Source organism: Euwallacea fornicatus, chromosome 36, assembly GCF_040115645.1.
Source record: "Euwallacea fornicatus isolate EFF26 chromosome 36, ASM4011564v1, whole genome shotgun sequence".
NCBI classification, from domain to species: Eukaryota; Metazoa; Arthropoda; class Insecta; order Coleoptera; family Curculionidae; genus Euwallacea; species Euwallacea fornicatus.
Genome location: NC_089576.1, coordinates 1,437,457 through 1,450,835, shown reverse-complemented (window position 1 = coordinate 1,450,835; position 13,379 = coordinate 1,437,457). Strand labels below are relative to the sequence as shown.

At 37.8% G+C, this 13,379-nt stretch overlaps 1 protein-coding gene across 5 annotated transcripts in view; it reads left to right on the top strand.

The window, feature by feature from the left end:
* Sol1 overlaps positions 1 to 13,379 on the top strand; it is a 161,017-nt gene that overhangs the window by 118,408 nt on the left and 29,230 nt on the right. For all 5 annotated transcript variants that reach the window (XM_066300473.1, XM_066300472.1, XM_066300475.1 and 2 more), the window contains 2 exons: positions 2,078 to 2,289; positions 3,354 to 3,425. In XM_066300473.1, the coding sequence (XP_066156570.1) occupies positions 2,078 to 2,289; positions 3,354 to 3,425 (284 nt within the window). The remainder of the gene's footprint in view (positions 1 to 2,077; positions 2,290 to 3,353; positions 3,426 to 13,379) is intronic.

Sequence of the window (13,379 nt, the reverse complement as noted above, 5' to 3'; positions counted from 1 at the left end):
AAGGCGAAACAATTTTCAATATGATAAACAAGATTGAAATTCGGTGTATCATCGAGAACATCCAATACGTTAAGATGGAAAATGTTCAGCAATTCCACGCCTTTCTCGTCAAATTACGATTACTCGAGTAAATATATTTGCCAATCTGTCAAATAGTTTCATTATTATTTCAGAGATGGCAGCAGTCTTCAAAACATTCATTAGCGTTTCACATTCAATTATATTCACCATAATATCAACAACCTTAGAAAATTGATTTTTTTTTCATCAAATCTACAAATTTTTACACTCTTTGAGCTGTTGGAAAAAAGATCTTGCTTCAGAGCCACCTCCAAGCCTCAAGTTATCATATTTGAGCATTAGGCCAAAAATGACAGAGCACACTTCTATACACACTGATCAAGGCTACGAGTTTTATAACAATCATCTGATTACCATTAGATCCAGAGGTTTTCGAAAATAACGGAAAATGTATTAGTGATAGGTAGTACTTGTCTAATAATATGCATATTATATTCGTAATATTCGTGGTTTTACCGTTTTACTTGAAACAATCAACTGAAGAGGGCCAATGCCGCCGTTCAACAGACCGAGATCTCATCACTTGAATGCTCTATTTGACTTTTTAATAAATCCTGAAGGAAATAAATCTCCGTAAGGATTAAATTAGGTTAATAGCAGACTTCAGCGTTTAAGCGTAATTAGCAGTGACTCTCAGTAACATACACAAGAAACCTTCTGATAAATAACAACAGCTCTCTGCGTTTGACATTTTTATTCACCCATATAAACCATTGCATGAAAGACTTTTAAACTTCTGACAGAGTGGTTTCACGTTCAAAGAGACAAAGGACCCTTCTCAATTCGCTACTGAAAGGCATGCTGCTTTTTAAATATAGTAAAAAGTGTGGACCTCTTTGCACATTCGGACGACTTTCAGCTAATAGGGGAGTTCATGAAAAGGGTATTTTACGTAATAAATGATGCGTATCTTCATACATTAGGGAAGGCGCTTTTAGTATAAATGGAGTTACGCATTTGTTAGAGATCAATATAAAGCAACAAATGTAATTAAAAATTGTGGCGTTTCCCTTATATTTCACTTCGCGGAAGTCATCTACCTTCGCTACAACAGAGATGAAAAGTTTTCTGCATTGTACCTGATACAATGGAAAAATCAGAGAACGCCGGATAAAATTCAATCCCGAACAGAATCATTTTATATAATAAAAGAGAAAGGAATTATAACATGGGAAATATCTGCCCGTCTCCTCAATTCGATAGCATTGTTAACTTACACGAACTTCCTCCTTTTCTGGTCTTTTTTCCTTCCAAGAATGAGCTTATTATCTGATACGTTGGGAAGGCAAACGCATTTGTGTTATGTGTGTATTGATACTTGATTTATTAACTTGACACAAAGCAAATAGAAGGAAACTATGACTTGGCACGTTCGGTTCCATAAAGGACTTTGGGCTGAATTGCTTGCTCAGGGCAAAAAGTCTAGAAAGGCAAGGAATGGCTGCGTTAAAAATTACTAAAAGGTTCCTGACACCGACGGTTGGGACTATAATCAATTGGCCTCGTTAAAAAAATCCTGTAACGTCGAAGCCCGAAGGCTTGTTTTGGGCCGATTTAAAGTCGATTCCTATTTATCCGTAATACCGGGTTTTTGCCGGTCCTTATTCGAATATAATTTCCTGTCTTGGAAAGCCGAGAGGAGGCAAAAATAAATGGAGAATCTCCGTGTGATTTAACAATCGCAACACGAAGAGATATGCGAGCTTGGCTCCCTTTTTCATCCCTCTTTCGTTGTGACACCAAATCTTTTCCTTTCTACGTTTCTGCCAGTCAAAATACGATGTTTACCTTTTTGTCGGGATATATGAAATCAACGAACCACATTACTCAAATAGGACGAATTTGCACTGCTCGCTAAATATACAAAGGAAACTAAGATATATGTGTGTGCTTGCGAGGCCATTGTTGCCGCTTCCGGGAAAAACTGAACAGTAGATGAGTTACAATAAATCATCTTAGTAACAGGGACATTTTTTTAACTTAATTTATTTTCCAGTTGCCTCCATAGCGCCGATCTAATACGCGTCTATGACGGTAGGACAAATTCAGATCCAGCGATTAGGGTGCTTTGCAACGAAGGCAACGAACTAGAAGTACTTTCAACAGGGTCAGAATTGTTCATAGAATTCGTAGCTAATTCGGATAGTCCAGGCCAAGGATTCAAGGCTCGGTACCATTTTCAGCTCATGGAGGAAACTAATCTTATAGGTAAAAGAACTATCCCAAAAATTCCAGGTTTCAAACTGCGATATAGAGAATTAAATGGCTCAACAGCACTCCAAAAATGTTATCAATTTGTGACGGTCCATTTTGTGCTCGAACTTTGTTGGCAAACCCCACTGTGGACGATAAGCAGTCCCCTTTGTTAGTGGCTCCATCTAGCGCCATCACGAAAAATTCTCCACAGAAAAGGCAAAGAATTGATTATGCTGGATCGCCATCTCTCGTGGAGTTTCTTCGCAGCTGAACTGCCCCAGAAACGTAGAGATCGATGAAGGAGTGGCCTCACAAAATAAAATAGCAGCGTGTCTGGTTCCCTGTAAAATGGCGCTGGGTGGCGCCACCTACGACTACCCTTAATTTTCTCTAACTGAAATTCGGAAAAATGCATTCACCATATTGTGAAGATAACTAAAATCCATATGTACAGAGTGTCTGCAAAAGTCATATCATAAATACTAGGGATTACATAAAAGGCTGAAATAATGCTATTGCTTTTTACAAAAAAAAAAATTATAGTGGCATTCGTTACCAAGTTATTCGCTCTCAAAATAAAAAGTAGGAAAACAATATTTTTGCTCAAACTTTCCAACAATTATTAGGGTTATAATGAAAATTGGGAGGTTTAAGTAACTCGCAATCCTGCTCCTTTTCTTATGAATTTCACATGTTTGTTTTTCATACGTATCAGTGTGACTTACACTTTGGTTTGTTGGCAGAAACCAGTTGAAGTCGGTAAAATCAGTTAAGCTAGTAGACGTCACTTTGCATACTTGCGGAGAACTCGGAGTTCACAAAAAGTTGCTTGTTTTCATTCTACAGAATGTTCAAGTATTTTTTTACCATTCAGGCTGGGATGCCCTGCATATTCCTAGATTAAAACTTGCCCCCTTAAATACCGCGAAGCCAAATTTAATTAACTTTCCAGTTTCGACTGGATAATTTCCGCATTGGCAACTTTCATGGGGGCATGAAAACCTATTAAAATTTCCTCGGCTATTGAAAACCAATCGCTATAAGGGAGATTTTCAAACTCTCATTTCCGTTTACAGAAAACTCGAAACCGAGCAAACTGGGAAGTTTCCTATTTCCTACTGAAGTGGAACCGAGCGTCAGCGAAACACGTAAGTTGTAAATCTTAGAATCGACTTAGTTTTCACAATTAATAATTCTAAGGCTAGAAATATATAAAGCCCCTGTAGAACGCATTGCAACACCTTTCTAGCTTTTATAAATTCGATGTTCTAAAAAGTGATAAACACGTACAATTTTATTTTAAAAAAGGCATTTAATCCATTATTTTCGACGTTCACATTTTTCACCCCTATCCAACTGCCCCTACTAACTTTTTATTTTTAAATTTAAAGCTATCCATTGTGACAGATCAAATGAAAGGTTATTGAATAAGGAACATAGCGATATACTCAGGACTAAAATTGGATCTGCAATTCTCGATAAAGCTAGAACAAAGTCCATATCCTAAAAAGATTTAGGGTTCTAATCTTTGCTTCCTAGATAGGCCATCCATTCTTATTTCAGTTTGAAAGACGGTGAAGAAATGACAAAAAGACGTGGAAATTCCAAATCGTCTTCAAGGTAAACAGTTTTTTAGATACAGAATATTTTGGTTACCGTAGAATTTTTCAGTAATCGGATTAAGTTGTTCGGCATCTATCGCAGTTAGAATATAAAAAAGAAATGGCCCGTTTATCTTGGAAGCAAAAAAATTGAAATTTTCAACTTTTTAAAGCATGGAGATAGCAAGAGAATTTAGAGAAAGTTGTGTCTCATATTTAATAAGAAATATCCAGACCGACCTATTGGTTGAAGTGGAGTTCTTCGAACTAATAAAAAACTTCAATAAACTGGAAGTGTGAAAGCTGCTCCAAAGTGAGGAAGACCTCGAACAGGAACTGATGGCAACAAGGCACTGAACATTCTTTTATCTATCAATAAAAACCCCAAGGAGTCTACCAGCAAACTTGCCCATGAACTTGCCCTATCTGTAAAATCAGTAAACAATATCTTATAACGACAAATATTTCATTCGTACAAACTTTACCTTACCCAAGACTTGATGGCTGAAGATTTTGATCAGAGGATCGAATTTTGTGAATTAATATGAGAAAAAGGCATTCAAGATAATAGGTTTTTTCGTAGAATTTCATGTTTATGATGAAGCAACGTTTCACTTGAACTGACTTATTCATGGACATAATTGTCGCTACTAGTTCTCCGGACCACCCTCATTGGATGCAGACTCTGCACGCGCAACATTCGCAAAACCTCAATGTATGGATGGGTACAATCGGCCACCAGTCTATCGGTCCCTTTTTCATAAACGGGAACGAATCAAATTTTCATTTATTGCAAAATTAAATAGTTCGACTAACCGCCGCTAATGTTTCTGGAGAAAATGGTGAATACCACATTGTGCTTATGGTTGGGAGAAAGTACCTTCATGAAATTGTCCCTAGGAGATAGATCGGTAGGAAAGGCGTAGTGACATGTCCGTCACTATCTCCAAACTTTAGACAACTCGATTTTTTTATGAGGTCAGTTACAAGATTCTGTTTATAAAAATAGACCGCAAAATTTAGTGGATTTGCGTCTTAGAATTCGAGCAAAATTAGAATTTATAACAGAAGCAAAGCTGGATAATCGCATAAAAGGGTTCGAGGAACGCCTGAGTCATTACCAAATTGTTACCGAAACCCCGTTTGAGCATTAATTCTAGGAATTTTAGTTTTCTTTGGTGTAACAGTGAGTTACTTTATTTTGCATTTAGTAATTTTATGTTTTAATGAAACTGCAGATACAATTCTAGTTCTGGTTCTGGACTTGAATTACCTTTCATTTGAAGATGAAAAGTTAGCAGAGGCAGCTGGCGCAAGTGTGAAAAATTTACACCTTGGAAATAGTGAGTTAAAGACCTTTTCTAAAGTAAAATTATACGTGTTTAAGCATTTTCGGAAAAGATCAGGCTTATGAAAGTTAAAAACGTGTCGCCACACTTCTTACAAGCACTATACAGGGTGTTTGGTTTACCGATACACATCCGAAAGAGGGCGGTAGGTGAGATGATCGTGAACATATTTGGCCATATATACTATTATGGAAAGTGTCACGCATTTCCAGATATCGCCGTTTTTCCGAATTTTACCAAATTCGTCGTTTACCTCCGTGTAAGTTACAATAAAAATTTAATGGAACATTTGTTGTGACTCTATCGGTTTTTGCATAAACTTGAATATGTATTTTATCGATATCAAACACGTAGTAGTATCTGCATATGAAAAAAAAATGTGATGCTTTAAAATTCCAAAAATTGATTTCTCTAATGTCAAACCTTGACTTTGTAAGTAAATAAAGAGAAAGATGCGAACGGAAGAGTCGTTCAAATATCTTTAAAAACTTCTTTGACCGTTGCTCTTTCGAATGATGTATTGAATGGCGCAGCCTTAATGCTCCATAAGGTATTTAATTAACAAAGAAAAAAAATAGTAGAAAAATGCATAGGGCACTTTAACAAATTGAATAAAACCTTAATAAGTAATTATTATTTATGTAAATTATACTATTTACTTATAACTAATTATTATCCTCGAAATGGGAACCGCCGTTTCTGATACAACATCGACATCTTCGTCTTATCTCTGTGGCGGTTACTCCTAGCCTCATTTCGGCCCTCATTAATTTTGCTGCCTCATTAATTCTTCGAATGAGCTGGTCTCGATCGTGAATTCCCTCATTGCATATCAGTTCTTTCATCCGTCCCCAGATGTGATAGTCGATTGGGGTGAGATCTGGAGATCCGGCAGGCCATAATATCGGTAAATTTCGTCCTATCCATCTTTCAGGAAATTGATTATTTAAAAACTCCTTTATTGTTCTCCGATAATGGGCCGGACATCCATCGTTTTCAAAATGTGATTTTCGCTCTTGCATCTAAAGGCGCCCCGTGCAAAACATCTGGTAGGTAATTTCTTAAAAATTCTAAATAATTTTCGCCATTTACATGGTCTGGCAGAAAATATGGACCAATCAAGCACCCGCCCATTATACCAGCCCAGCTAGATTTATGTTGAAACGAAATTTCTTTTTTCACATGCGGATTTTCCTCAGCCCAATAATGCAGGTTATGAAAGTCGGTAATTCCTTCACGGGAAAATCTGCGTTCATCCGTCCATAAAATCCTGCGAACAAATCTTCCATCTTGTATAATAGGGTGTATGGTCAAATGCGTTCGCGATCATCTTACCTACCGCCCTCTTTCGGTTGTGGATCGTTAAACTAAACACCCTGTATATATTTCTGACAGTCTGGATGAAGAACTTTTGATTGCAAACATTCAGCCACGATCAGGTAATTTTGAATCAGATGTGTTCATCTTCCCTTCGGGGGCAAAACTGTTCGTCGCCCTCAAAAATGAAAACGAATATGATAAGGGGATCTGACGTTGTAAATCACCAACTAGGGAGCTTAATGATGAGAGAAAGCGCAATTTTGTGAGTGCTTTTAATTTAATTATTAAAAGATTAACTCGTAATGTGTTGGCAATTTCGCCGAGCTAAATAGGGATTGTCCAACTTCTAGGGGGACGCCTGACACAGTCTTTAGGAGTTCATTCTGCTTTATCAGGTCATTGCCACGTAAATAAGTCAAGAAACTGTGACAGTTAATTTTAATATAAACTCACCCGTTGAACGGGTGATAATATTTCACCATTAACGTGCATCTCTTTTATACCACAAGGGCTATTCTTTAAACTTTAAACCGATAAGTTTAAATGATGGGGCCGCTGGTAGTTTGGTTTTAATATTTATGGCCCAGGGTCGGAACAAATGGGACGGTATTTCAGAAAGTGTTACCGCGGAAGTTATAACTTTATCGGAAGCAAAAACTTCCTTTATTGGCTCGTGCATTACCCAAATTACTATTTATCGAATTAAGGAAGCCGGGGAAATTTTAATTTGATTTCCCATATTTGGTCGCAATGCGTTTTTACGGGAAAGCCTTTTGACATAAGAGATCTTCTCGGTACTAAAAACTCGATAAATTTCTTCACCGATGTGTCAAAAATGATATTAACGTGTTACGAGATAACTTCTTTATACACTTTGGGTCAACTTTGGAGGCTTATAACTCCGTTACTATTAGAGCCTCACTATCTTGCTATAAATTATGTTCGTACGTGCATGTAGGAAGTATTAATTTAAGCGAGTTAAAGCGGAGGTGCGTGTCAAATTCGATAACTCACATTTAACGGAGAAGTTTCCGATCCGTGATTAAAATTGGGATTTTTGTGCTCTGCATTTATAAACCCAGGTGAACTCGTACAAGACTCCCAACGTGTTTAAGATCATTTTTAGGGGATAAATGCCAGTTAATGTGTAAGATATAGTTGCTATATAGGATGAAAAACGTTATAACTTGGCTGCACAAACACACCATCTCATTCACCACAATGTCAAGAAGCTACGATTATTCTTTTTGAGTATATTTAACGAAAAACGTCAATCTACTTCAATTTTGAGTAACTATTAAAATCCCTTTAAATGATTTGTGCAGGAAACTTTTCCAAAATCTCACGTTTCAAATTATAAACCGGAATCAGGACTAAATGCAGCACCGGTCTCTCCTTACGTGCGAGTATCACCCCGTGGATGGATTTCCGAGCGGAAGAACATCTGGAAAGTTAGCCTTGTGGACCGATCTCAAATCGGAGTTAAGCTGTATAGTTATCGAGAAAAGATGAATAAAATGCTGAAACTGTAGCTTAAAGCCTATGACGTTGTTACTATCAGAGACAGATATTTCTTCGGGCGGCAACAATATAGCTCCGTTGTCCGGCTAGAGAAAAAATTCAGCCATCGAGGTTCCACCGGGAAATCCCCGACCGTCGAACTCTGACCGAGGCGTCCTGCCAGACCACATTGATTTAATATTAGTCAAACATTGAAATAATATTTAATTCACTGATCTGGCCAGAACCTTTTGCATAATATAATTTTTTATGAAAAAGTAGAAATCTGTATTCCTATTAGCGAATTTTGAATGCCTTTTAAGCACGGGTCCAAAAAATATGCAAATCCAAGAAAATGCATTAAGGCTTTTTGTTGTTTCGACAGAATGCCTAACAAGTCGAGTTAACGTAAAATACGTTCTTATGTTAACAAAACGTCCATTATATTATCAAAAATTAACGCTTTTTATTATTTGAGGATAGTCCCAGAATCACTCGAACTTACGCATAGATGGCGATTTTTTTGTTAAAAATTTACTTATATTACACATATTTAGTCTTAAAAGACTTATCTCTAAAGTTCGAAAGTGCTACATTGATTTGTGTTCGTTTTCGAGCATTTTTTAGTGAATGCCCTCCGAGATTTTGTGAACATGCAAAAATCACTCATCGATACTTTCATTAGAAAGGTCTCAACCCGTCCAACATCAAAGCGGAGTTAGATCCTACTCTGGGAGTACCTGGTCCTCCGCGAACCACTGTAAAATGTTGGGTGCCGGAGTTTAAACGCGGTCGCAAGACCAACTCTGCAGTGGTCGACCCGACGACGCTCCAGATCTGACCCCTCCAGATGTTGTAGTGAAAATTCACAAAATTGAACTGAAAGACCGTTGGGGAAAATTGCGCGAGTTAGCAGACACGATAGACATATCAAAAAGTACTGAGCAATAAAAACATCGCCGAGAGGATGTTCTAAAGGAATGTTTGGCAAGTTCCGTAGCAATAAAGCCGAGTTGTTACGTCGATTCATAACCATGAATGAAACATGGGCTCATCATTTCCATTTGGGATGAAAGAGCAGTCGAAACAATGAACTGAAAGAGGAGAATCGGCTCCAAAAGGGCGAAAACCGTTCCATCCGACGGAAATGTGATGACGTCAATTTCGTGGGATCCACGTGGGATCATTTTTCTCGACTATCTCCCTAAAGGAAAAACAATAAACTGAGAAAATTATATAAATTTATTGCAGCGTTTGAGCGAAGGAATTAGGAAAAAGCGACCGCATTTGGCGAAAAAGAAAGCACCAGTCCACGCTTCCGTCATCGCGATGGCCAAAATCGACCAGCTCGATTTTGAATTTTTTCTCGCCCACCCTGTTCGCCAGATTTAGCCCCCTCGGATTATTTTCTATTTCCGAACTGGAAAAAATCGCTCGGCGAAAATAAGTTTGCCAAGAATGAAGAGATGTAGTCCGAGGTTGACGCCTATTTTGACACATTCGCAACTCTCTGAGCCTCCCATCCTGGTTAGAGCTTCGAGTGAAGCTGTAACCACGGCATGGAAACCATACACCGTCGCTGGCAAACCGGTAACGATCTCAAAGGAGACCATGTTGAGGGACAACGTGTAATGTTTTTTTCAAAAATTATTGTTCTTTTAGTGTTAGGTCGGACACTTCCGGGATTATCCTCGTATGTATATTTAGTGGTGAAATTGAAGACGAACTAATTCCTAAATTATTAACTAGCCAAAATGCGCCTCGTTACGCGGTGGGGTCCCTAATGACATGTACAACGGCCGCAAAATTTAAAATCACTGCCGCGAAAAATGTTTTGCTTACACACGAGCAAAGGCCTCTATTAAGCATTCATGAGATTCAAAAACACATATCCCTCTCGGTCTGCATTTAAATTATGCAACGGGCAAGCTGCAACCCCTCCTGAAATATGCAAACTTGATTTAGTCGACCCCGTTTCGAGTGTGTACGATTTGAGGTGGCAACGTCGCCGCAAACTTTTGAATTATTAATTAATAGAGGGAACGCGTCGGGGGGGCACCCTTGATGAAGTTAATTTGGCCCCGGTAATTGACTGGGTCGGATTGTAATCATATTCCTTGGTCGCGCCCGTTTTAACGGAGAAATAATAATATTCATCAAACACCCCTTTTTGTCAAGAATACTAGTCTTTCTGAAAGTCTAATTAACTCTAAAAGAAGACCTGATGATGTAACCTTTCGGAAACCTTGAGCACGGCAATAAACTAAAAACACTTCAGACCTAATAAAGAGCCACTTCAATAAATTTACTTCCTTTCTCAAATAGTGTTCTTTATTGAGTAGATAGTTACATAAATTGAATTTCTGCTCTTGGCAGGCAAGGGCTTTTAGACGACCCACCTTAGGGCTAAACTAGGTTCCGACTATTTTATTAGTATTGATGCCAAAGAATATCCGAAAAGGAGTGTAGTGTTAGTATTCTCTCTGTTTCAGCTCATCTTTGATCAGGTGTGTGGACGTAATTCTTTCCAAACCGAAAGAAACACTGAGGAGATAATAAGGCTGAACATTTTTAGACGGAAAAAGGTTGCCTATTTAACGAGGGAACAGGGGACGTGACACTTTTTCAAATAGGTTCATCCTTTTGTTCGATTAGTTGTCCAGGAAATTTAGTATTCTCACAGCTGGATCTTGATTGTCTACCCGAGCTGTGCAAGATCCGTCAATGGGGACTGGACACCCCCCCCCTCTCTCGTGCTTACCTGGACTGGTACTAAATGCATAAGCAGAATCTACAACTTCTGATCTTGCGATCGAAGGGCCTCTCGAAGTTCTTTGAAAAATTTGGACTGTGTGGTATCATGTTCAATCGTTTTCGCTCACGGTAATGTGCAAACTTTTCTCAATGCCCATAGGTATGAGAACAATTATAATTAACCCTGTTTGCAGAATCACATGTTGAGTACTGTCTTTTCTAAGTTCTGCACATGCCAATACCGCACTTCTAACAGGTATCGCAACACGTTTATAACTTTCACAAACCCGATATTAAAAAAAAGTATAAACACGTATAATTTTACTTTTAGAAAGGCATTTGGGGCGCTATTTTCGATTTTGAAATTTTCCACCCCTATCCAGCTGCCCCTACTCACTTCAAATTTTCGAATGGAAAGATTTCCATTGTAGCACATGAAATATAAGGTAATTGAATAAGGGATTCAAGGGTATACTCAGAACTGAAATGTAATCTACAATTTTGGTTTCGAAACGACAGAACCTTATCAAAAAAAAAACGATTAGCAGCTTTAATCTTTATTTCCTAAAGATAGACAATCCATTCATTTTTGATTTGAAAGAGAGGGAAAAAATGGTAATAAGACGTAGAAGCTCCAAATCGTCTTTTATGTAAGCAATTTTTTCGATACAAAATATTTTAGTTTTTATAGAATTCATTAATAGTTGAATTCAGTTGTTCGATATCTACGACAGTTAGAGTATCAAAAAAAAAAAAAAAATGATCGTTTGTCCTGGAAGCAAAGAATTTTACTTTCAATCTTCACAGAGTATTGAGATTGCAAAAGAACTTCGAAAAAGGTCTGTGGCATATTTAGCGGCAAATATCCAGGCCGATCTATTGTTGGAGGTGTAGTTTGTTGAATTAATAAAAAACTTCAACAAACTGGAAGGGAGAAATCTGCTCCAAAATGTGGAAGACCTCGAACAAGAACTGGTGGCAATGAAACCGTAGACATTCTTTTATCTATCGATGAACGCGTCATACCAGCAAAGTTGCCCATGCACTAGATGTACCTGCAAAATTGGCAAACAATATTATAAAGCAAAAAAAATTATCTATACAAAATTTTGTAAGCCAAAAGTCGACGCCTGATGATTTCAATCGCAGAATGGAATTTTGCGAATTGATGCAAAAAAATTGCATTCACGATAATAGCTTTTTCCTAGAATTTTATTTTCGAATGAAGCAACGTTTTGCTTAAATGATTCTATTCATCGACCTAATCGTCGCCATTAGTCTACTGACAATCCTCATTGGACACAGACCCTGCATACAGAAAATCCGAAAAAACTCAACGTATGGAGGGAAATAATCGGCTACCAGTTCATCGGTCCATTTTTCATAGAGGAGAACTTAAACAACGCATCATCGTTGCATTTTCACTTCAAAAACAAAATAGTTCCGTTAGTCGCCGCAATTTTCCCTGGAGGAAATGCGAAACTACTAGATGATGATATTTGTTTCCAACAAGATGGTGCACCACCACATTATGCTGTGACTGAGAGAAAGTATCTTGATAAGATTTTCCCTAAGAGATGGATCCGCAAAAAAGTCCCAATGAAGTGGCCCCCGCGATCTTCAGATCTTGTGCCCCTGGATTTTTTTTTGGGGTCATTTAAAAGGTTCCGTTTACAAAATCAGATCACCAAATTTAGTATACTTACGTTTTAGAATTCAAAGAGAATTAGAATTAATAACAGAAGCAAAGCTGGATAATTGCATGAAAGGGTTCGAGGAACGACCGAGTCATTGCCAAATTGTTACTGGGGACCTATTAGAGCATTTACTATAGGAAGTTCAATTTCGTTTGAAGTAATAGTGAGTTACTTTATTTTGTACTTTATAATTTTATATTGTAGAGAAATTGTATATCGAATTTTACGTCTGAGTGTACCGTTCTATCCCTTATATCGAATTACTTTTCATTTGATCTACTGCAACGGCTACCTCTCCCCGTGAAAATGAAATGTTAGTAAGGGTAGCAGGAAAAGGGTGGAAAATTTTGACATGAAAAACAATGCGTTTCATGTCCTTTTTAATATAAAATATACGTGTTTGAGCATTGTTAAAAAATACCGTGTTTATAGACGCGTTCCACGAGTTCTTACAGGCGATGTATAAAAAAATTGCCATTCTCAGTTTTCAAACTATATACAAGTTGACTCAAAACAAAGGTCAATTCAGTCACTTCGGTTCCACTGCATGACCGTACCCATTTCTAGTTTAATGTCATCTTTCTTTTCCCGAAAAAGGGGCGTCATAGCAAGATGTAAAAGCGCAATATTTCGCTTTTGGCAATCCCCGTGTCTCCCACGATTTTTTCACGTCAGCGCGCGTGTCATATTGCATTAGGGCTTGAGTGCTTAAAAAATGGGTTTTCCCTCATATATAGGCCGAGCAAACACCAACAGAGAGGGTTTTCGCATTATAATCCATTGCGTCGTGTATTCCGCACCTTTTGTTGGTTTCATTTTAAAGGATTATTAATTAAAACAACCTAATAAACAACATGTATTATAACGCGTATTAAAACAAT